Raw genomic sequence first — 16546 nt, 5'->3', positions numbered from 1 at the left:
CTGCCCCATTCCTGGAGGGGTTCAAGGTCAGGTTGGAGGGGGCTTGGAGCAACGTGGTCTGGGTGGGAGGTGTCCCCCCATCATGGAACTGGATGGTCTTGAAGGTCCCTTCCCACCAAAACCAGTCTGTGATTCTAAGCTGACCCCAGGGGCAGGGGGGCAGATGTGGGGGCTCAGCTCAGCCATGGTGGAGGAGGTGGGGCTTCCACCCTCCCCACCTAGAGCCCTGGGACAGGCGGACAGAGACGGGCTGTGTTGAACTAACAGGAACCACCACCTATAACAGGTAAAACTGGTGAGGAACCATGTTTTCCCGTTGGCTGTGGGTGCAAGATAAAGCTAATTCACCCCAAGGCAGCCCCGGGGGGCTCAGGGCAGTGGCCAGGGGCCACCAACTTTGTCCCCCGCTCCCCCAAGGGACGTGCACCCTTGGGCGGGAGCTGCGCGAAGGGTGTGAGGCTTCAACTCCCGGGATCAGACTGGCCAGCAAAGGGGGGAACCGGGGGACCAGGGGACCCCAAAGTGCTGATGGGGGACACCAGGGGACCCTAAAGGGCTTGGGGGGGGGACAGACCAGGGGACCCCAAAGGACTGGTAGTCCCGTGCTAGCCCCACATCTTCACACCGGCTCCACCCTGACAACTCTTCACAGTGGGGCAGGGATGATCTGGAGCAGCCCCAGGACCCTTCATACCCCAGTTACCCCAGGGCTGGGGAAAATGTCCCCCCCTCCCCTCCCGACCCCCCAGCCAGGTAAAGGCAACTGGGAAATAAGTTGGGTTTTTATCTAACGGCGCGTGATTTACACCACAGTTCCTAGGTCGCAGCCGTGTCTCCGCCTTGCGTAATTCCCCTGGTGGTCAAAGACGGGGGGAGAAATGCCCAGAAATGACCACAGCCATCCCCGTGACCCCCCCTCACCTGTCACCCTCCCCCCAGTGCTTCCCCCTCAGGACGCAGAGTAACTGTATGTGTGGGGGGGGTGCTTTTCTCCCAGCCTCCCGCAAGCATCCCCGTGTCCCGACCGAGGTATTTGACCCCAGGGAATGATGGACAACCCTCAACTTGACATTTCCCTCCCCTCCTCACCTCCCTTAAGGACGTTGTGATAACTGTCCCCGGAGCCGTTTGCCTTTCTTATCACAGACGGTGGCCAAACAAGCCTGGCCAGTATATAAGGAGCCGGGCCAGGACCGGTGGCATACGTGGTGTGTCCCTTCGCCTCAGTTGTTGGCTGGTAGAAGACACCATGAAGCTGCTCCTGCTCCTCACCTTGGTGGCCATGGCCCAGGGACTCGGCTACAGGTGAGCCATGGGGGGTGTTGGGGTGGCCACAAGGCCACCACGGGTCCTGAGGACCCCCCAGCACCCATACTGGGGGAGGCAGGACCAGGTTGGATGGGGCTTTGAGCAACCTGGTCTACCGGGAGGTGTCCCTGCCCATGGAACTAGATGGCCTTTAAGGTCCCTTCCAACCCAAACCATTCCCAGCAGGGATGGAGGGGGACAACTTACAGCCACCCCCCCACCCCCCTCCCCAAGCCATCCCCATGTCCCCTGGGTCCCGTGGGGCAAGAGACAGGGGGAGCATTACCCACCGCCCCCCCCAGGCCCTTTGCTGCCTACTTCCTGATGATGGAATGTCCCCCCCTTGTCCCCAGGGTCCCTCTGAAGAAGGCGAAGTCCCTGCGGCAGATGCTGCGGGAGCGGGGTTTGCTGGAGAGCTACCTGAAGCAGCACCACTTCAACCTGGCCGCCAAGTACTTCCCCTCCCGCATCTCCGCCGAGCCCCTGCAGAACTACCTGGACGTGAGCATGGCGGGGCTGGCACTGGGGGGGCTGCCGCTTTACCTGTCCTCCTAGCCCCTTACCCAACCCACTAGCCCCTTACCCTTCCCCCTAGACCCTTACCTGACCCATTAGCCCCTTACCCTTCCTCCTAACCCCTTGCCCATCCCCCTAGCCCCTTAACCCCTTACCTGACCCACTAGCCTCTTACCTGACCCATTAGCCCCTTGCCCATCCTTCTAGCCCCTTACCTGACCCACTAGCCCTTACTCATCCCCTTAACCCCTTACTTGACCCCCTAGCCCCTTACCCTTCTTGCTAGCTCCTTACCTGACCCCCTAGCCCCTTACCATTCTGCCTAGCCCCTTACCCATCCTCCTAGCCCTTTACCTGACCCACTAGCCCTTACTCATCCTCTTAACTCCTTACCTGGCCCCCTAGCTCTTACCTTTCTCCCTAGCCCCTTACCTATCCCCCTAACCCCTTACCTGACCTCCTAACCCCTTACCGGACCCACTAGCCCCTTACTCATCCCCCTAGCACCTTACCTGACCTCCTAGCCCCTTACCCTTCTCCCTAGCCCCTTACCTATGCCCCTAATCCCTCACCTGATGCACTAGCCACTTACCTGACCTCCTAACCCCTTACCCGTCCTCCTAGCCCCTTAACTGACACCCTAGCCCCTTGCCCTTCCCACTAGCCTCCTACCTGACTCCCTAACCCCTTACCCTTCTCCCTAGCCCCTTCCTATCCCTCTAACCCCTTCCTTACCTGACCTGCTAGTCCCTCACCCATCCCACTAGCCCATTATCCATACTGCTAGCCCCTTACCCATCCTGCTTTGACAGAACGAGTACTTTGGCACCATCTCCATCGGGACCCCAGCCCAGGAGTTCACCGTTGTCTTTGACACCGGCTCCTCCAACCTGTGGGTGCCCTCGATCTACTGCTCCAGCCTTGCCTGCAGTAGGTGTTTGGTAGCCCCCACGGCCACCAAGCGAGGGGTGAAGGCAGGGAAAGCATTGGGCTTGGCCACCCCCCTGCCGTGCCTGGCTCTAGGAACCCCTGGTGGGGGCTGAGAGCTGAGGACAGGTCTGCCCTGTTCCTCCCAAGGGGACGTGGGCAATGGGGGACCACCAGAGGGTCCCCCCCTTTGTCCCTGGGGACAGGATGGACCGTGACCACCTCCCTCCTGTGCCCTCAGGCAACCACAACCGCTTCAACCCGGCTGAATCCTCCACCTTCATCAGCACCAATGAGAGCCTCTACATCGCCTACGGCACCGGCAGCATGTCTGGCGTCCTGGGCTACGACACCGTCACCGTAAGCTAGGGCCACACCCGTCCCCCCCAATCCCACAGGAGCAGGGACACGGGGACATCATCCGCCCAAATCCACCCCCTTTTCCTGAGCAGGTCTCAACCATCGAGGTCCTCAATCAGATCTTCGGGCTGGCCGAGACCGAGCCTGGGGCTTTCTTCTACTACACCCCCTTCGATGGCATCCTGGGGCTGGCGTTCCCCAGCATCGCCTCTTCCGGGGCCACCCCTGTCTTTGACAACATGATGATGCAAAACCTGGTGGCCGAGAACCTCTTCTCCGTCTACCTGAGCAAGTAAGTCCTGGCTGAAGCCACCCAGCCCTTAACCCAGCATTTTCTCCCCTTTTTCCCCTCCCACCGGGGTTGGCTCCAGCCCCGTTCCCCGCTGGCGCGATGCCCCGTGGCTCCTTGGGGACACGGCTTCAGCGCCGGCGGCAGAGGGTGGCAGCAAAGCCCCCCTCAGTGATGACTGGTGTGCTGGGACCCCCCCACCCGATGGCTCCCCCCTTTCAGGGACGAGCAGAGTGGCAGCTTTGTCCTCTTTGGTGCCATCGATCCCTTCTACACCACCAACGGCATCACCTGGATCCCGCTCTCTGCCGAAACCTACTGGCAAATCACCATGAACAGGTAGCCCCCGGCAGAGCCGCCGGGGTTGGTGGCTACCATTTGCCCCCCCCCGACCGGTGTTTTTGGGAGATGCAGCCCCTCGTCTCACCCTGCACCCCTCTCTCCAGCGTCTCCATCGGCGGGAAGGCCATCGCCTGTGCCTTCGGCTGCCAGGCCATCGTGGACACGGGCACCTCGCTGCTGGCCGTCCCCGAGAGAGCCCTCAGCGTCATCCTGAGCGTCCTCGGCGCCAGCCCCAGCGGCCAGGTGAGGTCCCAGGGGACCGCGCAGGGCTTTGGGGGGCTCTGCGGGGCGCCCAGCTGGGGGTTCACTGGTCCCCATCGCTCCCTGGGGTACATGGTCCCTCTTGGGGTGGCCGCTGACTGCCACTTGCCACTGTGTGTCCCCCCCCCAGATCAGCTGCAGGGCTGCCAGCAGACTGCCCAGCATTGTCTTCCACATCAACGGCAAAGCCTTCCCAGTGCCTCCCAGTGCCTATGTGATAAAGGTGAGCATCCCACCACGGGGAGGGGACTGGTGGGGCTCAGGGGCAGGGCGGGGGGGGTGTGTGTGTGTGTCTGGCAACTGGTAGCCACCATCCCCCGTGTTCCCGCTGCAGAGCAATGGGTACTGCACCCTCGGCTTTCAAGGCATGGATGTCCCCACCGAGTCGGGAGAGCTCTGGATCCTTGGGGACGTCTTCATCCGCGAGTACTATGTCATCTTCAACAGGGCCACCAACATGGTGGGGCTATCCCGCCTGCCCTGAGCGTGCCACCGCGCTGGGGACGGGGACAAGCAGCACACCCTGCTGTCCCTGGTGTCCCCAGCCCAGTGGCTGGCAGGGCTGGCCCTTGCCCAGCGCTCCTGTCCCCTCCAGCCATGGCCACCAAGCACAATAAAGCTGTGGAGAAGCCCCCCTTGTGTCGTGTCCCTCTGGGAAGGGCTGGCACGGCCACCCCGGGGTTGCCACTGCATCCCTGGGCATGGCCAGAGGACACTGGTGGGTGGGTAGAGGAGGTGTCACCTTATCCCATGGGGCAGAGCCGCCTCCTGGTGGTGTCCTCAGCCCCACAGAGACCCCACAGACGTGGGGGTGGAGGTACCCACAGCCGCTAAGAGCTCTGGGTTCCCCAGGGGGGCTTTATCAAGGGGGACAGTGCTTGTCACCGGGGCCAGGACTTGCCTCTATGTACAGGTGGCCCAGGGCCACTGCTTTCTGTCCCCGTGCCAGCCCAGGGCACAGCATCCGATGCCCACCTGGTCCCATCCTGGTGGTTGGGGGGTTGCTTTGTGCCACTAATGACAACTTCTCCCTGCTGGGGACCACCTGGAGAACTGCCTCCCCGCCCCCCCCCCCCCCCCACCCCGTGATGCTGCCGGGTGCCACGGACCCATCTTGTCACCTAGGTAGGGCTATGTCCCAGGTGCCCCTACCCAGGGGCAGCGCCAGTCTTGGCCCCCCCCCCCACATGCTTCCCAGGACTTTTGCTCAGGGAAAGTCCCGACCAGGAGCAGCCAAAATTAGCCAAAACCACCCCAAAACACCCCAAAACCAGGAGCAGGGGGACAGGGCATAAATATCAGGGTGACTTTATTGGTGGCAGGGAGGGCAGGTGGCCCCCTCCCCATGGTAGCCGGGGGGGGGGCAACACTCACCCTGGGGTGTGCATGCCACAGTTGGGGGGCTGGCACAGGGCACCCCAGGAGCATCTCCCAGCCCCACATCCTGCACCCAGAGGGATGGGGGGAGGGAGGGGGGGGGGCACTGATCCTGCCCCACAGTCCTGCCTCAGTGGGGTGGTGGGGGGCTGGGGGACCCCCCAGGGGGGCAGACGGGGACCTCAAGAGAGAGGCAGTGGCCACAGACCCGTGGGAGAGGGGATGCTGTTGCCCACCCCATCTGCTTGCCACCCCCTCCCCAGCCACCCCCCAGCCCCCCCCGGGGACCTGATGGGCCAGGCCTGCTGGTCCTGCAAGACCCCCTCCTCCTCTCCCTTTCTTCATCCTCCTCTTCCTCTTCATCATCCGTCCATCCATCCATCCATCCATCCATCCATCCATCCATCCCTAGGGAGCCCCAGTGGGGCTCTCCCCGCTGGCCCGTGGCTTGGAAGAGGGAGCCGTGTCCCCGGGGAGTCCCTTAGCCTTGGGACTGGGGCTGCCTGTGGGATCTGGGGGGGCTGCGGCCTCAGAGGGGGTGTTGGGGGGCAGAGGGACTGTCGGTGGGTTCCTGGGGGGGTTCAGTGTGGTCGGAGGGTGTTCAGGGGCACTCAGTGTGGTCAGGGGGGGCTCCCTGGCCCCCCCACTCCCCGGAGAGGGGCCGAGGGGGGCTGTGTTGGGGAGCAGGAGCTGGGCCAGGCGGTGGCGGGGGGGCCGGGTGGATTCCGGGGGGCGCAGGGTGCCAGTGGGTGACTCCTCGAGGGTTGGGGACAGGGACGGGGACAAGTCCCTGCTCTGCAGCGGGAGCCGGACGTCTGTGGCTGATGGGAGAGATGCTTTTGGTCAGCACCCACCTCTCCCCCCGCAACGGGGATCCCCCCACCCTGCACGGGGAGCACCCAGACACCCCGGGGGTGTCACAGCATGGCAGGATGGGGGGGGGGGGGGGGTGTCCCCAAGCCAGATGTCCCCGTTACCTTGGCAGGGGGGGCAGCAGGCAGCGGGCAGCGTGGGGGGATCTGCGCAAGAGCGGGGACACAACCTCTTCTCACAGCTCACCTCCCCCAGCTGGCAGTGAGGGGGGAAAAAAGGGGGGGGTTAACCATCCCCGTTGTCCCCTCCCCAGTCCCCCCCCTGTCACCGGAGACCCCCACCCCCCCCCTCACCTGGCAGGTACAACGGGTGCAGGGCTGTCCCTCGGGGGTGAAGGTCTGGCCGTTGCCCACCTTCCTCCCCTGGTAGTTGCAGTCTGGGGGGGGGGGGGGAGCGAGGCAGTGGGGGGGCTTAGCACGTGGTGGTGGGGGTCACAGGATGGGGGGGACGGGGTGCCTCGTGTACACACACACACACACACACACACACACACCCCAGCCTCATTTCTTACCCTTACAGACGGGGCAGCACTCGCCCTCGGGGTGGAAGGGGTAGGTGCAGAAGATGGCACAGTCCACGGGCGAACAGGCCACCGAGCCCAGCTGCGAGAGACGGGAGAGACGGGGGGGCGAGGACCGGGCGTTAGCCCCCCCACCCCGGCCAAGGTGGGTTGGGGGATAAAAAAAAGAGGGGGGGCAGCCCCAAAACACCCAGGAGATTTTTCCTGCAATGGAGGAAAAAACTGGGGCTCAGCCCATGGGGCAGGAGCCCCCCCAAAAAGCCCCATCTCACGGTCCCCGGCGCGGCCCTCACCAGGCAGATGCAGCTGAGACAGGGGTCCAGGATGGAGGGGAAGGTCTCGTTGTTGTAGAAGATCCTGCCCATGTAGGTGCAGCCTGGGGGGGGGGGGGGGAGGGGGGGGAAAAAGGGGCATTTGTGGTCCCCCAGGGGGGCTTGGGGACCTCCTGGGGATCCCTCTGCTTAAGGCCAGGCTGGCTGGCTCGGGTCCTGCCTGGGGATGGAGAAGGGACGAGGAGGGAGAAGGGGATGGAGAAAGGATAGAGACAGGGGGACGGAGAAGGGAGGATGGAGAAGACGGAGGGAGAAGGGGGAGATAGAGAGAGGATGGAAAAAGGGATGGAGAAAGGGGGATGGAGAAAGGGGGATGGAGAAAGGGGGATGGAGAAGGAGAAGGGAGGGTGAAAAAGGGGATGGAGAAGGGAGGATGAAAAAGGGGATGGAGAAAGGATACAGACGGGGACAGAGAAGGGGGGACAGAGAAGGAGGGGAGAGAGAGAGGATGAAAAAGGGGATGGAGAAAAAAGGGGGGATGAAAAAGGGGGGATGAAAAAGGGGGGATGAAAAAGGGGATGGAGAAGGAGAAGGGAGGATGGAAAAGGGGATGGAGAAAGGATACAGACAGGGGGATAGAGAAGGGAGGACAGAGAAGGGGACAGAGAGGATGAAAAAGGGAATGGAGATGGGATGGGGATGGAGAAGGGGGGGACAGAAGGGGGGGGACAGAGAGAAGATGAAAAATACGATAGAGAAGGAAGGATGGAGAAGGGGGGACGGAGAGAAGATGAAAAATGGAATAGAGAAGGAAAGATGAAAAAAGGGACGGAGGAGGGGATGGGGACGGGAGGATGAAAAAGGGGACGGAGATGGGGATGGGGACGGGAGGATGAAAAAGGGGACGGAGATGGAGAGGATCCAGCAGCCCTCACCTGCCGAGCAGTCGGGGCAGCACTGCCCGGGGATGCGGATGGGGTAGGGACAGGTCTCCACGCAGTCTGTCCTCTTGCAGCTCACCGAGCCGTCTGCCTGCGGGGGAGAAGCACTTGACAGAGACCTCGGGCTGGCCAAAACTACGGAGTTTAAAGCCCAAGGAAGCCACCGGGGAGCACGGCCGCCAGCGTCCCCGGCGTCCCCAGGGCAGGAGGGGGACAGGAGCCGTGAAGCAGAGCAGGTTCTCATTCACCTGGCAGATGCATAACTCACAGGGATCGCCCGGAGACCAGATCTGTCCGATGGGAAACTCCACCCCGTTGTCATCCACGAAGCAACCTGGGGTGAGGGGACACGGGGGGACACGCTGTCACCCTCCCGATGCACGCTCAGGCGTCTGCACCCCGTTTCCATCCTGTGCCCACTCCCCACCTCCCAGCCCCATGGCTGTGCAGCCCCCCCAACACCCTGCCGGTCCCCGTGCACCCCCACATCCAGCGCCCCCACTTTCCCCTATCCTCCCTGTCCCCAGGTGTCCCCTACATCCCCCTTCTCCTTGTCCCCAGGTGTCCCACACATCCCATCCTCCCTGTACCCAGGTATTTCCCACCTCCCACCTTCCCCATCCTCAGATGTCCCCCCCATCCCACCCTGCCCACCCCCAGATGTCCCCTTCCTCCTGTCCTCTGTCCCTCCCACCCCACCCTGCCCGTCCCTGAATGTCCCACCCATCCTGTCCTAAATGTCCCCCCCATCCCACCCTGCCCACCCCCAGATGTCCCCCCCATCTTGTCCTCACTGTCCCCCACGTCCCGCTCTCCCTGTCCCCCACCTGTCCCCCCCCATCCTGCCCTCCCCATCCCCAGTTGCCCCCCAGTGTGGGCTCACCGGCGGGGGGGTCCCGGCAGGTGAAGCAGCACTGCCCGGGGCCCAGATGCCGCTGGTGCTGGGGACAGTCCAGCACGGGGCAGGGGGCGAAGGAAGCACTCCACCTCGCCACCCTAGGGACACAGGGACATGTCATCTGCTAGCCCCACAGCCAGACCCAGCCCCGGGGACCCCCCTCCCAAGCCCCCCAGGACCTACCCGGCAGATGCAGGTGGTGCAGTTGTCCCCGTCCAGGCTGAACCGGGCACCGTGTGCGTACGTACGGCCCCGAAAACTGCACTTTGCTGGGAGGGAGAGGGGTAACGGGGCCGGGACTGGTGTCGGGGAGCAAAGTACGGCCCCTACCGAACCCCCACCCTCAGCAGAGCCCCCCCCAAACCCCAGGGGCTGGGGGTGCCAGGGGACCCACCTGGCTGGCAGGAGCAGCAGTCGGCCGGTGAGGCACTGGGGCAGGAGCCCGGGGGGCACTCAGGGGAGATGCAGGAGACGTTTCCAGCCTGTGGAGGAGAACGTGGGGGTGTCACAGGCCAGCTATGACATGGGGGGGGGACAGTGCTGGGGTTGGGGGGGGCATCCTCCACCCCTGAGCAGGGATACTGGGGCGGGGGGATGCCTCACCAGGCAGAGGCAGACGGTGCAGTTCCCATCGGATGGGGTGAATACATCACCCTCGGCCCGGGCCACCCCCTCGTACAGGCAACCTGCAAGGCCAGGAGGGTCATGGGGACACCGGAGAGGGGACAATGGGGACAGGGGGACAGCGGGGGGGGGGGCTCACCTGCGCAGCTGGAGCAGCAGCCCCCGGCCGGGGCGGGCAGGGGGTGGGAGCAGGGCACAGAGCAGCTCACAGCCTCGCACAGCACTCGCCCCCCCTGCAAAGTCACAAGGTGGCTCGGCTGATGTGACAAGGACAGGGACGGGGAGGGTGGGATGGGGGGGGGGGGGTGTCTTACCTGGCAGGAGCAGCTCCGGCACCCCGGCTCCATCCAGCGAGCCCCGGGCTCTCGGGGAGCCCCCCGGTACCAGCAGTGAGGGGCCGAAGGGGCGGAGGTACCGGGGGCTCCCACCGTCCGTGGGGATGGCTCGGTGGCCGGGGACATCGAAGCGGGAGAGGAGGAGGAGGAGGAGGAAGGGAGTTGGGTCCCAGGAGCCGCGGCGGCGGGGAGGTGGGATGAGGGGGAGCCCCTGGGGACCAGGAGGGGTCCCCCAGAGCCAGGGGGCAGCAGGAGGAGGGTGGGGGGATGCTGCAGGGACTGCAGGATGGGCGACGGAGCCAGGATAGATTTGGGGTAGCCTGGGAAGGAAGAAACAGGAGTCACTGGGGGGAACCGGGGGGGGGGGGGGGGAGCAGGGGGGGGGGGTCCCCTCCACTCCCAGAGAAGGGGCTGGCTACCTTCGCAGGAGACCCTGTCGCCGCTGAGCCGGTAGCCAGGGCGGCAAGAGCAGAGATAGCTGCCCGGCGTGTTGTGGCAAGTGTGCTGGCAAGCTCGGCGCTCTCCCGGCCGCCGGCACTCGTTGACATCTGGGGGGACACGGGGACTCGTGTCAGCGCACGGGAAACAGTTTGGGGGGGGCGGGGGGAACATGGACAGACCCCAGTGCCATCCCCTCCACCGTGGCCCAGGCAAGGATGAGGGCAAGGTAGCAACATGGTGCCACCGGCGGCCACCTCCGTCCCCTGGGCTTCATGGGATGGAGAGGGGATGGAGAGGGCAGAGGGGACGGGGGACACAGGGACACGGAGTGGGGGGGCTCACCCACGCAGGAGTGGCGGTTGCCGTGGAGGTGGTAGCCGGGTCGGCAGGAGCAGCGGTAGCTGCCGATGCTGTTCTGGCAGCGGTGCTGGCACGGCGTGGCCAAGCATTCATCGGTATCTGGAGGGGTGGGGGCTACAGGTTAAGGTTTCGGTAGCCCAAACTGGCTACTAATTGCCCCCCCACCTATCCCTTTCTAGCCCCCCCCGCACCCTGGCAGCTGTGGCGATCGGCGGAGAGCTGCATGCCGGGCCCGCACTCGCAGACGAAGCCGCCCTCGGTGTTGACGCAGAGACCCTCGCAGGCAGCGCTCAGGCACTCGTCGATGTCTGGGGAGGTAAGAAAGGAGAGCTGGGAATGGCAGGGGCGGGGGGGGGCCACCCTCACCGGGACGGACCCCCCCCCCCAACATCCCACCGGGACCCTCCCCATCCCGGCTCACCTGTGCAGCGGATGCCGTTGGCCGTCTCCACCATAGAGAAGCCCAGGGGGCAAACGCGAGCCACCTCTTGGCAACCGCCGTGGTTACAGGAGAGGTCGCAGCCGTACTCCCCGCAGGTTCCCGGCGGCTCTGAAAGGCGTGCGAGGGGACCACGGGGCACCGATGCCACCCCAGAGACCACCCCAGTGTGGCATCCCATTGCACCCCCTGCCCTGGGAGCGCCCCGGATCCCTGCTGGGGACGGGGACCACAGGGCATCGACGGCACCCCAGCGCCCACCCCACTGCAGCACCCATTGCCCCAGGGACTGCCCCCCGCCCTGGGAGCACCCCAGAACCCTGACAGGGACAGGGACGGGGACCACAGGGCACCAATGCCACCCCAGCACCCACCCCACTGTGGCACCCATTGCACCCCCTGCCCTGAGAGCACCCCGGACACCTACTGGGGAGGGGCACCACAGGGCACCGACGCCACCCCAGCACCCACTGCACCCCAGACCCCCACCAGGGACAGGGACCATGCCGGGGGATGCCACAGGGAGAGGTGACAAGGAGCCGGGAAAACCCAGGGGTGCCAGTTTTCGGGGTGACGGGGAGCGGGTGGGTACCTGGGCAGGTGATGCCCTGCTCTCCATCCGGGCAGGAGCAGAGGTTGGGGGCGATGCATAAGCCGCTGCCGCAGCCAAAGGAGCAGAGAGCTAGGAGGACAGGGGACTATCAGGGGGACAAGGACACCTCCCCTGTCCCCCCCTGAAACCCCAAAAAACCTGTACTCACGCAGGGTGCACTGCCCGCTGCCCGGGGACAGCATCCAACCGGGACAACATCCGCTGCCGAAGCCCGAGAAGCAAACGTGGGGCCCCACACGGCGCCTGGGCGACCGATCAGAGGCTGAGGCCACCCTGTCCCGAGTCCCCCAGGACACAGGGCAAAGGTCCCCCCCCCCCGGGGAAGCTCCTCCAGCTGGTGAGGACCCCCCCTCCCCCCCTCCCCAGGAATGCCAAGACGAGGGGGACATACAGGAGCGGTCACAAGATGCTCATGGTTACCCCATCCTGGGGTGCACAGCATGGATCGGAGGGGGGAGGCAGGTGTGGGGCAAAATGGGGTGTGGTGTGACCCCAAAACCAGGTGGGACAGAGGGAGAGGACCGTGTCCCTCCTGACCCCAACACACAGTGACAGTGGAGAAGTGTCCCCCAGGAGGACACGGGGAGCAGGACATGGTTGTGGGCAGCAGAACAGGGATGCAGGGGTCACGCTCTCCTGGTCCCTGGTGGATCAGGACAGGGGAGAACCGTCCCCCAGCAGGACGTGGGGAGCAAGACATGGATGTGGGGAGTAGGACACGGATACAGGGAGCAGGACACAGATGTGGGGGTCACGCTCCCCTGGGTCCCCACAGGACCAGGTCCCTCGGGAGGATGTGGGGAGCAGGACAGGGATGCAGGGGTCACGCTTCCCTGGTCCCCCAGCAGGACATGGATACAGGGAGCAGGACACGGATGTGGGGGTCACACTCCCCTAGTCCCCCCCAGCAGGACACGGGGAGCAGGACAGGGATGTGGGGGGGTCACACTCCCCTGGTCCCCCCAGGACCAGGTCCCCAGGAGGATGCGGGGAGCAGGACAGGGATGCGGGGATCACGCTCCCCTGGTCCTCCCAGCAGGACATGGGGAGCGGGATATGGATACAGGGAGCACGACCTGGATGCGGGGGTCACACTCCCCTAGTCCCCCCCAGCAGGACACGGGGAGCAGGACAGGGATGTGGGGGGGTCACACTCCCCTGGTCCCCCCAGGACCAGGTCCCCCAGGAGGATGCGGGAGCAGGACAGGGATGCGGGGATCACGCTCCGCTGGTCCTCCCAGCAGGACATGGGGAGCAGGATATGGATACAGGGAGCACGACCTGGATGCGGGGGTCACACTCCCCTAGTCCCCCCCAGCAGGACACGGGGAGCAGGACAGGGATGTGGGGGGGTCACACTCCCCTGGTCCCCCCAGGACCAGGTCCCCCAGGAGGATGCGGGGAGCAGGACAGGGATGCGGGGGGTCACACTCCCCTGGTCCCCCCAGGACCAGGTCCCCCAGGAGGATGCGGGGAGCAGGACAGGGATGCGGGGGGTCACACTCCCTGGTCCCCCCAGGACCAGGTCCCCCAGGAGGATGCGGGGAGCAGGACAGGGATGCGGGGGGTCACACTCCCCTGGTCCCCCCAGGACCAGGTCCCCCAGGAGGATGCGGGGAGCAGGACAGGGATGCGGGGGGTCACACTCCCCTGGTCCCCCCAGGACCAGGTCCCCCAGGAGGATGCGGGGAGCAGGACAGGGATGCGGGGGCTCACGCTTCCCCGACTGTGGCCACCCCGGGAGCAGAAGGGGGGACCCGTGGGGTGCCAGCCCCTCCGGTGGGGATGGAAGCCCCGAAGGCAGGCCAGGGGAGGGCTGGCCGGAGCCGGGCACCGCACGCCGCCATCCCCAGGTGTAGCTGGGAAGAAGGAGAAGGGGGGGGGGAAAAAAAAAAAAAAAATAAAAGAGGAGGAGGAAGGGGAGAGAAATGTGGCTACCTCTCCACGGCAAAGCTGGCCGGCTTCTTCCTCCCGGGATACACCCTGCCCTGGCCGCCCGGGAGGAACAGGGACACACAGGCAGCCTGGAAGAACAGCTCGACCAACATGACAGGCGGCTCCCCGTTCCCAACCGCCTGCCTTTCCTCGGCGGCACGGGGCGACTACCGCATGTTGGCCCTTGGCCCTGCTCCTCCTCCTCCTCCTCCTCCTCCTCCTCCTCCTCCTCCTCCTCCTCCTCCCCGCCCGGGGAACAATGCGGGGGGTGGAGGGAGGCGAAAACTGGGGGGGGGGGGGGGGAAGGATGAGGAAGGGAAAGGAAAATAAACCATCGGCACCCAACTCTCCACCCACCCCGGCGCTGGGGACCCGTTGGCCATGGGGATGCTCGCCCTCAGAGGGTGACTCTCTTGGTGGCTCCATCCTGGCCACGAAGGGTCGGCGGCTGGAGGAAAAAAAGGGTGATGGTGGTGGTGGTGGGGGGTCCCGTCCCCGTCCCCCCGTCCCCCGTCCCCCCCCCAGCCCAAGGGGGGCGGGAAGCAGCAAGGAAAGCGTGTGTTTCCCCCCCCCCCCCCCCCCCCCCCCTTCTTCTCTCCTTTCCCACATCTGGCAAAGCTCCGGCATGGCCCTCTCCCACCCCTCCTCCTCCTCCTCCTCCTCCTCCTCCTCCTCCTCCTCCTGGAGGCACTGGGCCGCCTTCCCAGTCCTGCACGGGGACCCACCAAAGAGGAGCAAAGCAGCAGATAAAGAAGGGGGGGGGGCCCCCAAAATAGAGCTGGGGAGGGTGGGATAAGGGATGGCTTTGGGGCAACCCACCCCACCCCCCCCCCAGAGGCAAAATTCCCCCCCCCCCCCCGGGGTCCCCTCAAGCCTTCCCGAAGCGAAGGTCGCAGGCAGGTAAATGATTTATAGCAGGGAGCAAAGGGCTGGGGCTGGTGGCCCCCCGGCAAGCGAAGGGCTGGGGGTCAATACCTGCAGCCTCCCCACAGAGGGACTGACCCCCCCGACCCCCCCCTCCATGAGGATTTACCCCCCAAAATACCCCCCCCCCCCCAGCCCAAGGGCTGGGGTCACACACCCCGGGAACGAGCCTTTGCCGCAGCGTCACCCCCCCCGCAGGCTTAGAAATTAGATGCTGGGGGGGGGGGCACAGGCTGGTTTTAGGGGTGCAGGACCTCCCCCCCCCCAGTGGCCATGGCTGGGGGGCAGCGAGGAAGCCCCTGGAGGGGGGGGGGGGGGGCATCACCCCAGCCTCAGCCATCAGCTCCTGGGATAAATACCACCCCCACCCCCCCAGCAGCGTTTCTAACCCACCCCAGGAGGCTGTTTGCACCCCCAAAAAAACCCAGGGGGAATCTGCCAACATCCCCTCGGCACCAGTATCCCCAGTTTGGATAGCGCCTACGGGAGCAGGGCAGAGGCTGCCACCCCCCCCCGAAGACCTCTCCCCAAATTTTAGTGAGGGGCCAAGCAAGCTTCCCCCCCCCCCCCCCCCCCCCCCCCCCCCAACACACACACACACAGAAGGGAATGTGGAGCCCAAACACCCCAACTAATTAAAAAACCCCACCTCTAATTAAACCCATGCTGCTTGTAGGCAGCAGGAACACAGGGCCCAGGCTCGTTACTGGGGGTCACGCTCCATTCCCCCCCCCCCCGGGTCCCAAACAGCCTCTCCGGGCAGGGATATTCCCAAATAAAGCCTTCTCCTGCCACCTCCACCAAGAACCCGGGGGAGCCCCAGGATGTTTTTGGCACCAGCTGGTCCCACCTCCGAGGGTTTGGGAGAAACCGGCCCTGGAACAATCTGGGGGGGACGGGGGGGCTGATAGGTCTTAAGGGGGTGGGTTATGGAGATCCAGGGGGGACACGGAGCCATGGAGAGGCCCAGGATAATCCAAATGCCATGAGCGCTGTGAGGAAGGAAGGAGGGAAGGGGGGAAAGGAAGGAGGGAAGGGGGGAAAGGAAGGAGGGAAGGGGGGAAAGGAAGGGAGGGGGAACAGGAGGAGGAAGGGGGAAAGGAACAGGAGGAGGAAGGGGGAAAGGAGGGAAGGAGGGAGGGAAGGAAGGGAGGGGGGGAACAGGAGGAGGAAGGGGGGAAAGGAAGGAGGGAAGGGGGGAAAGGAAAGGAGGGGGGAACAGGAGGAGGAAGGGGGAAAGGAACAGGAGGAAGAAGGGGGAAAGGAGGGAAGGGAGGGGGGAAAGGAAGGAGGGAAGGGGGGAAAGGAAGGAGGGAAGGGGGGAAAGGAAGGAGGGAAGGGGGGAAAGGAAGGAGGGAAGGGGGGAAAGGAAGGAGGGAAGGGGGGAAAGGAAGGAGGGAAGGGGGGAAAGGAAGGAGGGAAGGGGGGAAAGGAAGGAGGAAGGAGGGAAGGAGGGAAGGAGGGAAGGAGGGAAGGAGGGAAGGAGGGAAGGAGGGAAGGAGGGAAGGAGGGAAGGAGGGAAGGAGGGAAGGAGGGAAGGAGGGAAGGAGGGAAGGAGGGAAGGAGAAGGAAGGCAAGCAGGGGCTCCTCAGCCACCCTCACGTGCATTTTGGCAGTGACCCACAGGCGAGGGCAGCGTGAAGCAGGGGCAGCCCCCGCCCGCAGCCAATTTACAGCAGAAATAGCCAAACGGAGCTAATTAAGGTAATTATTAATCTGTACTCTATGCACAGGGAACTGCTGCCCAGCAGGGAGGAAATCGCCCCCCCCCCCGGGCACCCATGGTGGGGGGGTCGTGGGGCTGCAGAGGAACCCTCAGCCTGAGCGCCAGGCCCTGGAGCTGCGAAGAATTCAGCATCGTTAGCGCTAATTAATGCTCGAGGACTAGCGTCCATCACCCTCATCCAACAGCGTGGTCACAGGGGGGTCACAGGGGGGTGGTGACGAGGGGCCGGAGTGGGGGCCACGTGGCAAGGAGAGGCTGAAAAAAA

The 16546-nt window shown here is 64.9% G+C and overlaps 2 protein-coding genes across 2 annotated transcripts; one reads left to right on the top strand and one right to left on the bottom strand.

Moving 5' to 3' along the window:
- The first annotated feature begins 1249 nt into the window (after positions 1–1249).
- On the top strand, positions 1250–4487 carry LOC141465666 (pepsin A-like). Its single transcript, XM_074149222.1, has 9 exons — positions 1250–1305; positions 1662–1809; positions 2637–2754; positions 2993–3111; positions 3204–3403; positions 3623–3739; positions 3847–3985; positions 4134–4226; positions 4338–4487. The coding sequence occupies exons 1-9, from the start codon at positions 1250–1252 to the stop codon at positions 4485–4487; spliced, it is 1140 nt and encodes a 379-aa protein (XP_074005323.1).
- Positions 4488–5788: 1301 nt separating this feature from the next.
- Positions 5789–14258, bottom strand: VWCE (von Willebrand factor C and EGF domains). The gene is given in 22 exon segments (XM_074148693.1): positions 5789–6201; positions 6358–6448; positions 6547–6629; positions 6765–6855; positions 7067–7149; positions 7981–8077; positions 8235–8320; positions 8870–8963; positions 8965–8982; positions 9068–9153; positions 9279–9366; positions 9488–9570; positions 9648–9741; positions 9823–10163; positions 10263–10391; positions 10627–10743; positions 10836–10952; positions 11066–11194; positions 11676–11765; positions 11845–11939; positions 13635–13775; positions 14239–14258. Coding segments are annotated over 22 exon segments (2586 nt in total).
- Positions 14259–16546: the final 2288 nt, after the last annotated feature.

Source organism: Numenius arquata, chromosome 6 (genome assembly GCF_964106895.1).
Source record: "Numenius arquata chromosome 6, bNumArq3.hap1.1, whole genome shotgun sequence".
NCBI lineage: Eukaryota > Metazoa > Chordata > Aves > Charadriiformes > Scolopacidae > Numenius > Numenius arquata.
Note: the sequence above shows the minus strand (reverse complement) of the source record. Positions and strands in the feature narration are given on the sequence as shown.

Coding starts and splice junctions, on each gene's coding strand:
- LOC141465666 (XM_074149222.1), top strand. CDS start 1,250: ATGAAGCTGCTCCTGCTCCTCACCTTGGTGGCCATGGCCCAGGGACTC. Junction 3,112..3,203: donor TGGGCTACGACACCGTCACC/GTAAGCTAGGGC, acceptor TTTCCTGAGCAG/GTCTCAACCATCGAGGTCCT. Junction 3,404..3,622: donor TTCTCCGTCTACCTGAGCAA/GTAAGTCCTGGC, acceptor CCCCCCTTTCAG/GGACGAGCAGAGTGGCAGCT.